Raw genomic sequence first — 9,789 nt, forward strand, 5'->3', positions numbered from 1 at the left:
TTGCAATAAGCCGTCAAGAGCTTTTTATACTGCATGACGTCATTTTACTACATTCTGACCAATCAACAGCTGCCAAGTTAGTTAGGGTCACGTGATTCACGGGGACTAGTGACACGTTATCGTGTGACGTCATGCCGTCGCAGTAGCAGAGTTCACGACATTTTTGGTGCATTTGCGGCGATATTCTCGGGGGCCCGGCTTTTGTGTGGATGGTTCTCAAAATCGAAAAAAGCTATTTTTAGACATATATTACTGAATCAAGATACAGTAAAAACTGCAAAAGCAGTATAATTGAAATTATAGAATGTTAAATACGGGTAAGTACCTAATGTATCTCAGAAAATGGGTTGCAATCAAGGGATGGTTTCAACAGTTCCTTTTCATTTTTAAAAATACCACTGGTTTGAATTTAGAATTAAATTCAGTATCACCTTTCATCATTGACAATGATTATATTTTGGTAATTCTTCAGGATGTAGATGGGTACGCATGTCGCATTGCATTGTCATTGTGGAATAGGTAATGCTTGCACGTTAACATTGACAATGGACCCGTCAGTTATGGTTGAGCTTGTTATATAATAATACTTCTGACGACTTCCTTATTTTCTTTGGAAAATGAGTCAGCTAGAATAATGGCTATGCGAATACAAGCATGTTCTTCCAGCCTTCAAGAGGGGAGCATGTGCTATCAGAATAATGTTTTCAATCTTCATGAAATCTGAGGGCTGTTCACAGGCCCTGTGTGCGATAGGACCGCACACATGCTGTAATCTCCGCCCACTGCATCCCTACGTCATCCTTCAGTCACTGCACATAGTGTGGTTGGCCTACCCATCCCCTACCCCTGCACACACCGCACTCAGCAGCTTGCGGAACCCATGAACACCCCTCTGGGGTGTCTCCCATAGGCAAATACTTACCACTTAAACTTGAAAATTGTTGAATAGTGAAATGTATGTTATAAGGATTCCAAATGACAATTACTATGGATATAAGTCTTTCAAGTTTCAACTGCCACACCCTCCAAAGTGAGAGATTCTGTTTCAGCTGACAAGTGGCAACAGTCTGAGGGATTCTTTGTATTTCCCTTTTAAAAGATCAAGCATTTGCCATTGCTGAATGTTTCCTGGTATTAATTAACGGAAGTTTTGGCTTCTTTCCTTTGAGGTTTAATAATATGCATTCAGTTGAAAGAGGAACTGATGCTTTTAGGCCTGCCCATTTATATTAAATCAGTAGGCATTCATTTTTAGTAGAGGGCTATTATTTCCCTATCAAGCACCATCTGTTCCTGTCTTTGCAGTGGTATTACTGCTCGGCGTGGTCACAGCCGGCCAGTGCCTCTACACATCCAGGGATGATGTTGTCGAGCTGACACCAAGCAACTTCAACAGAGAAGTCATCGACAGTGACAGCATCTGGATTGTGGAGTTTTATGCACCATGGTGTGGTCACTGCAAAAACCTGGTGCCAGAGTACAAAAAGGCTGCCACTGCACTAAAGGTAGGTCCATCTTTCAGCATTTAGTGTCTACTGAATATCACATCTTTGCAGTGAAATGTTATACTTAACTTTGTTATATTTTGTTTGATAGAAAAATCCGTGAATTATTGACTGCTATGTAGACTGATTTTTTCCTTTTATTTAGTGCCATCCAAATGCTCAAAATGGTGGCTGTCCTGGCAGTGAAACTGTGTGTGCCAGTCGGTCTGAGTTGGAGTGTTTGGCATGACTGCCTATTTCAGATTGTCTGCCTGACAACCCATCTCTAACAAACATCCTTTTGCGCCTGCTCGTCCTTTGACTGCCTCGTCTCTGACTACCCATTCGTCTGACGGTCCGACCGGTCCGACGGCCGTCTCCGAGTCTCCGACCATTAGCCCCTGATCCCCCCTCCTCCTTGGACTGTGGGCTTCTGTCGCTGACCTCCAGCCTGTGTGACCGTCCTTCCCGTCCCTGACCGCCCCCCAGTCTGTGACCGCCGCCGTCTGACCTCCCACGGTCCGCAGGGCGTGGTGAAAGTCGGCGCCGTGGACGCCGACCAGCACCAGTCGCTGGCCGGACAGTTCGGCGTGCGCGGCTTCCCCACCATCAAGGTGTTCGGCGCCAACAAGAAGAAGCCCGAGGATTACAACGGGGCGCGCTCAGCCCAGGGGCTGACGGAGGCCGGTCTGCGCGCCGCCAAGGACATGGTGAACGCGCGCATCGGCGGGAAGGTGAGACCGAGGGCGGATAGGCAGGACTGCGCCACTGATCAGTGAATTATTCGGGGACTGTTAAGGTGGACTGTTACGGTATTGGAAAAGATTAGGGATGTTTCATGGGAACTGGTTTATTTCTGAATGAATTGAATTTAGGCGGGCAAAACAAATCTGTTTTGCCTAATCGTTTTTGGAAGGCCGTGGAAGTATCGAAGTATTGGAAGTATCGTGCGATTAGTTCGAAAACTGCGAGATTTTATGGCGAATCGGTTCAGTTGGCGTTATGTTAGGTTTACTTTTTGGTTTTAACTGGCAATGATACAGGTGCCTTACATCTTGAGCAAGAGCATGCCGTTTTTATGGCCCAGAAAATAATCTGGTCAGCACAAGAAACGTTGTCCACTGAGACATTCAGCACAGACTGAGCACACATATGTCCTTTCCCCTCAGTCGAGTGGCGGTGGTAGCGGTGGCGGCGGCGGCGGCGGCGGCGGCAGTGACAAAGACGTGATCGAGCTGACGGACAGCAACTTCGACAAGATGGTGATCGAGTCGGACGATATCTGGCTGGTGGAGTTCTTCGCGCCCTGGTGCGGCCACTGCAAGAACCTGGCGCCGCACTGGGCAGAGGCCGCCACCCGGCTCAAGGGCAAGGTCCGTGCCAGGGGCTTCAGAGCGGGACTGTCTGGGGAGGGGGGTTACATAATTGATCTGTGGGTCTCTGTACCAGGGAATAGGGATGTAGACGTCAGTCATCGTCGTTGTGCATTTTCAGACCTGATTTGCAATGGTCAATTGTCATTATTTTGTAATCACCCATCTGTTTATCTCTTCTCCGCTTGACTGGTGCGGTGAACGTGTCATAATAAACATTTGGTGGATGTCTAGACAGACAGCAGGGCGCCGAGCACCCATGTTCACCCCCGTGTCGTCCCCGTATCCCGTCCCTCACCAGTTCACGTCCCGCCGCAGGTGAAGCTGGGAGCGCTGGACGCCACCGCTCACCAGTCCAAGGCCAGCGAGTACGGTGTGCGCGGATACCCCACCATCAAGTTCTTCGGCGCCGGCTCCAAGAGCCGCGGCAGCGCCGACGAGTACGACGGCGGCAGGACGGCGGACGACATCGTCCGCTGGGCAGAGGAGAAGGCGGTCGCCTCGCTGCCGCCACCAGAGATCAAACAGGTGCGTGGGGAGGGGGAGAGGGAGAGGGAGGGAGATGGTAGTGCTGTTGTTTTCCAGGGGATTATTGTATTTACGAGGCGTGAAGTTAAGGGGGTATCATTGCCACGTTTGGTTAGGGAGGACTGATTGACTTTGGTTGCAGCGTTGCAGATTGTGCTGCATTGTGCTGCAGGCTGATCACGTGGTAGGTTGATCACGTCTTCCAATGTGCTGCGCTGGGTGAGTGTTACCTGACGCCCCTCGCTCCCCGGCAGATCACGTCAGACAAGGTGCTGAAGGAGGCCTGCGAGGAGCACGGACTGTGCGTGATCGCCTTCCTGCCGCACATCCTCGACTGCCAGTCCGAGTGTCGTAACGGCCACCTGTCCGACCTGGGACGGCTCGGCGACCGCTTCAAACAGAAGCAGTGGGGCTGGCTGTGGTCGGAGGCGGTCGCGCAGCCCGAGCTCGAGACGGCCGTCGATATCGGCGGCTTCGGCTACCCGGCCATGGTGGTGGTGAACAAGAAGAAGGGCTCGTTCGCCACGCTGCGCGGACCGTTCAACTTTGACGGCATCAACGAGTTCCTGCGGGAGCTGTCGTACGGCCGCGGCTCGACGAGCGCCATCCGCGGCGCCACGCTGCCGGCCGCCGCCGACGTGCCCGCCTGGGACGGAAAGGACGGAGAGTTGCCGGAGGAGGAGGACATTGACCTCAGCGACGTCGAGCTCGACGACCTGCCCGAGAAGAAGGACGAGCTCTAGGCGGCAGGCGAGGGCGTGAGCGCCACGGACAGACACTGGGCGCCGGGGACACGCACTGACGAGTGGGGGCACGGAACGGACCGACAATCCCAGACGCCTCGCGATAGTGGCGGGTTCTGAGTGGGGACGCGCAGGGGTGCAAACAAGGGGCGCGAGCTGTCGACAGACTGATGCTCAAGGGCGGAGCGCCCCCTGCATCCGACTCCTTCCCAGTGGGCTCTTCCCATCGAGAACGACACTCGGCGCGCACGAGCAACTCACAAAAACATTGTCTCTTTTCGTGCTGTGCATTTTGTTTAGTTATGTGTTGAATTAGTTTTCAACTAAACCATGGCCATTAACTGACATGGCGCGGAGCTGTGGACGGCTTGTTAACGGTTAGAGGTGATAATGCATTCCATTGTGATAACTTTTCTGAACTAAAATTCGCCGGTACGTCATGCTACAAATACAGTCAGCCGGGGAAAGACCGCCTGTTTTGCTGAGTCGTTAGCTGATTGGTTTCATAATGACCACATGCCGGCGGTAGTGTCGTTTCTGAACCATCGCCGGTTGGAGCGACGGCTGGAGTCCTGTGTAGATAAGTACAGAGGCAGCCACTGGCACATTCATCACCAATCCGGTTCTCGTTTTGCAGGCGGGTCGAAATGAATCAGAAATCTGGGCATCGTTTCATAAAGCTAGTCCGTAACTTACGCCGGCTTTTGGTCTTGTATTGTAAGTGCATGTGAAGCGATGATAGAATGAAACGTTGAATTTATTTATCTTGCAAGCAAGAACAGGAGAGAGAGGGGAAATAAATTTATCGGTTCACATGCGCTTGCAATACAAGCCCAAAAACCGGCGTACTAGTTACGGACTCGCTTTATGAAACGAGGCCCTAGTTACATTCATAAACCGGCAGTCTCCAAGCAGGCTCGTCCGTCATGAAGGGTCTCAGACTAGGTGCGGTCCGGATCATTACAGACGGTCGACGGCATCCCGTTCCGATTCGTTTACAGACGACTCGGGACCCCTTCCTGCATCCGCCTCTGGCACGGCCACTACTGCTGCTGAGATTTTCACGGAAATCATGCGCTTGTATCCATGCAGATTGTCAAGACGATTGGCCAGCACCCGGAAGGAAAAAGCGCTATAAATCGGGAACCCGTTTAGTCGGCACTCTTGCATCGGGGTTTAGATGCCAGCCAAGGCGACAATAACGGAATCGTTCCCGTTTTCATCCTTCACGGCCAGATGGCCAGTTACAATCCACGCTGTACCGCAGGGCACTCAATGCTTGAGCCGACGCTAGGCCGGGACAGATTTTGCCGTGAACTTTGCCGTGACTACATTGAACGTTCCAACGAATACAAGTCGGGTCACAGAACAGTTGCGTCACAGTATCAACCTAATCATGCTTTGTGTTTGTGACTGCTTTGACTGCCCAATAAGCGGCGTTTTTTTCACTCCCAGAGAGGAGCGATCAGCGCCGACCCCGAGCGAGCGGCGCCATACCTGAAGGACCGCTGCCAACCCTGAAAATCGCCGGCGGCAGAAACTCGGGGTTTAAAAGACCGTTTATTGGTTCCTGCCACATCACAGTCGGCTGCACGGCTGATGCCGCGGAATAATCGCTCCGCGGGCCGGCACAGCGCGTCTCATCGCCGCACCCCAGGCCCGCGAGGGTCCTGTCCCGAGCGACCAGCGGGCACAGACGGCACTGGAATGGCCTTCAGGGCACTACGATAACACCGCACAGGCAACTATTATGGCTACATTGTCATGCGCATATTGCACCGCTATAAAAATAGATGCAATATTTGGGCGACATACGACCCTTGGAAGGGTGCAACGGGTGGGGAAAGACAAAGCAGAGTAACAATATTATGAGAACAATCGGTTTTGGTTTCATCGCGGCAATGGTGGATTTGTTTCTCGCTGCCAGGCGCATAAACTTGCCACGTCTTCATACAGGTCAGAGACGGTTGAAAATCGCGTCCCACTTTTGGATGAGCACATTCTCCTAAAGAGAGATAAACGATTATGTTCTCTTCCAGTTCAGTAAAGCTGCTGGTCACCAGTCAGATTGGCCCTACAGTGGTGCCACGTTGCACTGGAGTCTCCGTTAACGTCCAGCTCACGGCAGCTGTTGGCAATATCAGGCACGGTCACGACCCACTCGTTACAACACAGTAGACCGGCGTCGAAAGCACAGAGCTAAAACCAGCTGCCGCCAGGCGGGCGCGCCGGGCCAGGTCGGCGCGGGCAGCTGAGGCCCAGCTGAGGCACAGAGCTAAAACCAGCTGCCGCCCAGGCGGGCGCGCCGGGCCAGGTCCGGGCGGGCAGCTGAGGCCCAGCTGAGGCACAGAGCTAAAACCAGCTGCCGCCCAGGCGGGCGCGCCGGGCCAGGTCCGGGCGGGCAGCGGAGGCCCTCCCGTCAGACGGTCAGCCCCAGATCAGGCGGCCAGCAGACACCCCAGTCACTCCCACAGCCAGCTCAGTCATCGGAGCACGCACACAGACGACATCGCTCAATCCCCCACGCAGTACAATGGCTCTCTGGGTATTCCAGACCCCTTCACTCAGATCTCTGTCGTCAACGGTTCACCTTTCGAGGCAATCTAGCGGGGCGGTTCGCAAATAAGTCGGCCCTATCCTCACTCACTCATTGACACTCGCACTCACATTTCGTCCTCTTAGCTGCTGCCAGGAACAATTTAGTGACACTTCCCGGCGCCATCTCTGTGAGGGAAATGTGCCGGTTTGATGGCCTAGTGGTCAGCTGTCCCCCACAGCACTGGCCGCGTCTCCTCCCCCACTAGTCTACACACAGCGTCTCCGGACCCAGTGCAGTATGTTGTCGGCCGCAGCCGGGACCAGCCGCCCCGGTCCGCGGTCCGCCCGGTCTCCGGCGGCAGACTGGCGGCGCGCCGAGCGGCCGGCCGCTCACGGGCGCTGCTGGTCCGAGCAGGAGAGGTCGAGCGGCCGCGGCGGCGGCTGGTCCAGCTGCAGCACCTGGTGCCACAGGTCCCGCACCACCTCAGCCAGACCGGTGGCCATCTGGTTGGCGGTGTACGGCATGCCCAGCGGCGGCACGTGCACGAACACAGTGCGCGCCGGGTCCTGCGCCAGAGACATAAAGTAGATGAAGCCGCACAGGTAGTTTCCCGGGTCGTCGGAGACGGTGGCGTCGATAGCGGACGCGCTGCCGCCGATAGCGCGGCAGGTGCGCGCCAGGTCGAGCCGGCAGCAGAGCGTGCTCGGCTGACCCGACAGGCAGCGCTGCTCGGGCGGTGTCTGCTGCAGCACGTCGCCGCGACAATACGGACCGTTGTGCGCCACGCGCTCCAGCTGCAGCGTCATCGTGTACGAAGACACGCCCACGTGCACCACCAGCCGCGGCCGCAGCTGCTTCCAGCGCCGAGGGATCTCGCGCATCACGTACTCGTATTTGACCGGCACCTGCATGGGAAAGACGGCGATATTTTGGTACGAGCAGTGACTGGTTAAAACGAAACGCTACAGCGGTGGCCGGTGGGAAACACTCGAGGCTCAAATACAATATGTGCCAAAGGGTTATCAAAATAAACAGAGAGAATCTGAAACTTGATTTAAAATGTTGTCTTTTAAAACGCCAATGCACTGTTATGAAAACAAAAGCAGCAAATTAACAAAAACAATGATCGCTCTACCACAACCCACGAGACATTCTGGTCTGTCGTATCTACCCCTCTCACCTCTTCGATGATGAGTTTGGCGCCGAGCTGTTCGCCCACGCCCATGGAGTGCAGTCGGCTCACGGCCTGCCAGCTGGCGTTCACCTCGTGGTGGCCGAACGGGCCGAACCCCGTCACGAAGATGACGTCGTCGGGGCCCGGCTCGCGCGTCACGGAGAGCGGGTGTCGCGGCACCGCGCCGGTGGCGGCCGACTTGGGCGGCAGCGCTGCCGTCTGCGCGGCCGGCGAGCTCGGTGACAGCTTGTGGGTGTCGCCGTCGGTGTGGGGTGAGCCCGCGGGCGGCGTCGTGTTGCCGGCCGGCGGCGGGCTCGGCTCGGCCGGCGACTCTGGGCCGCTGCTGTCAGTGGCCGCCTGCTGACTAGTCTGCTCCAGAGCCACCGAGAGGTCCATGCTGGCCAGCAGCTGAAAACACAACACTCAGGTCAAACAGAATTTGCAGAGCCACTGCAGAACCCATGCTGAATCTTTCCTGCTGAATGGATTACCTTTTTGAACATAGAAAGGTATGAAATAAGCAATAGATATAAATTATTACATGAAACACCATTGGTACCATAAACACTTGTCACCATCTGTATTCATGCCCAGCCAGCACCTTTTCTTCAAGAATGAGAAATCAATGTCAGTGCACTGATATCTATTTTGTCAACTCTAGAGCCAGCATACAGAGATTCCCCTCAGAAATATTCTAGTAATGACCCAAAAGCAGCTCTCCTCCAATCTTATTGAAGCCAAAGCCCCTCTCAGATTTCTTGGGAGCAGTAGCAGAAAGAAACCCAATGTCAATGCCATTGTTTTATTACTGGTTTGAGGTTTACAAGCAAGACATTGCTTATATTAATTTAAAACAATTAATCATAGTTACTAGGCAAAGTGCAAAATGAGCATGTCAATGGACAATGCTTTTGCAGTAGTAAACTATGTTCCAAAAAAAATCAATATCTTGAGAGTTGACACTTGTACACTCATATTCAGCAGACATTTCAACTTGACCTGATGCCATTAAGTAAGGCCCTCCAGGGTATTATGCAGTTGGTTGCCAGCATCACAATAAATGATCTGCATTGATAAATGATTAATATTGAATATGTATTAGGGTTGTTGAAAACCGTTGCTTCGGTGTCCACACAAACCCACTTCTCATTTCTGTTGCCATTTTACAGCTGGAAGTGGAGTGTGTGTCTGTGTGTCTCTCATTCAAAGTTATTGTACTAAAAACAAAATAGCTGAACAGCCACTCTTTAGCTGGATGGCTGTACCCAAGGCCTAAATAAGGAAATTTAGAAGAAAAAAAACATAAAAAACAACCAAAACCAGTTTGTTTACCTGATGAAGAATAGTGAAATTTTGCACTCGAATTAAACCAAAAACAATGCAGTAAAAGTAAGTGAGTGTTAAAAAAGCCCAGCTTATCAGGTTTTGAGCAAAATTATAATCATGGCCGAGAAAAATACGAGTCACAAACCAATAAAAACACGAAAAATCACGGTATGTCCAAGGCTATAGAACTCCAGGTAAGGACACCAGCCGTTTGACCTTGAACGCCGCCGGCCGGCCGATGACGTCATTGGAGGCAAGCCGGCTCGGCGGACACATAGGGCGAATGCATAACAGAGGGGCGTTGGAACGCGGCGGGAGCGGGGGAGATATTTTGATGTGGTTGCATACCACCATTGTTATGTTGATTGATCTACAGACTGCATTCTTTTAAACCTCGATGCATCCTAGGCCCATGGATGGTGCGCACATTGTAGAAAGATCACCCCGTCCGAACACATGTTGTAGGTACTCATGGGCGTATAACCATCAGAGGTAATGCCTGAACGTACTATGCGTTTCAGACCCTGTGGAACAGTCCTTTTCGGCTATTTCTCGTTGTATATGCGTTTGATTTTAACCAAACTTTGGCATTGGTAGTTTGAGATCCCTACCTAATTTTTAT

At 52.8% G+C, this 9,789-nt stretch overlaps 2 protein-coding genes across 3 annotated transcripts; one reads left to right on the forward strand and one right to left on the reverse strand.

Moving 5' to 3' along the window:
• The first annotated feature begins 152 nt into the window (after nt 1–152).
• On the forward strand, nt 153–4,597 carry LOC122394437 (protein disulfide-isomerase A6 homolog). Its single transcript, XM_043391313.1, has 6 exons — nt 153–317; nt 1,306–1,505; nt 2,012–2,218; nt 2,654–2,857; nt 3,176–3,385; nt 3,640–4,597. Exons 1-6 carry the CDS (start codon nt 305–307, stop codon nt 4,126–4,128), a joined length of 1,323 nt encoding a protein of 440 aa, XP_043247248.1. The 5' UTR covers nt 153–304; the 3' UTR covers nt 4,129–4,597.
• A 1,078-nt stretch (nt 4,598–5,675) lies between these two features.
• Nucleotides 5,676–9,380, reverse strand: LOC122394438 (pyroglutamyl-peptidase 1-like). Of its 2 annotated transcripts, XR_006258865.1 has the most exons (4): nt 9,174–9,340; nt 7,848–8,249; nt 6,543–7,572; nt 5,676–6,388 (listed from the first exon to the last, which is right to left on the reverse strand). XR_006258865.1 is itself a non-coding variant. In XM_043391314.1 (3 exons), the coding sequence occupies exons 2-3, from the start codon at nt 8,235–8,237 to the stop codon at nt 7,057–7,059; spliced, it is 906 nt and encodes a 301-aa protein (XP_043247249.1). In that variant the 5' UTR covers nt 8,238–8,249; nt 9,174–9,380; the 3' UTR covers nt 5,676–7,056. The 2 variants fall into 2 exon arrangements, 1 of the variants encoding a protein (XP_043247249.1); XM_043391314.1 differs by having other exon boundaries at nt 5,676–7,572; nt 9,174–9,380.
• Nucleotides 9,381–9,789: the final 409 nt, after the last annotated feature.

The sequence above is a fragment of the Amphibalanus amphitrite genome, unplaced genomic scaffold, assembly GCF_019059575.1.
Source record: "Amphibalanus amphitrite isolate SeventyFive unplaced genomic scaffold, NRLGWU_Aamphi_draft 000591F_arrow, whole genome shotgun sequence".
Taxonomy (NCBI): Eukaryota; Metazoa; Arthropoda; class Thecostraca; order Balanomorpha; family Balanidae; genus Amphibalanus; species Amphibalanus amphitrite.

Coding starts and splice junctions, on each gene's coding strand:
- LOC122394437 (XM_043391313.1), top strand. Junction 2,219..2,653: donor ACGCGCGCATCGGCGGGAAG/GTGAGACCGAGG, acceptor CTTTCCCCTCAG/TCGAGTGGCGGTGGTAGCGG. Junction 2,858..3,175: donor CCACCCGGCTCAAGGGCAAG/GTCCGTGCCAGG, acceptor GTCCCGCCGCAG/GTGAAGCTGGGAGCGCTGGA.
- LOC122394438 (XM_043391314.1), bottom strand. CDS start 8,237: ATGGACCTCTCGGTGGCTCTGGAGCAGACTAGTCAGCAGGCGGCCACT. Junction 7,573..7,847: donor CCAAACTCATCATCGAAGAG/GTGAGAGGGGTA, acceptor TTTCCCATGCAG/GTGCCGGTCAAATACGAGTA.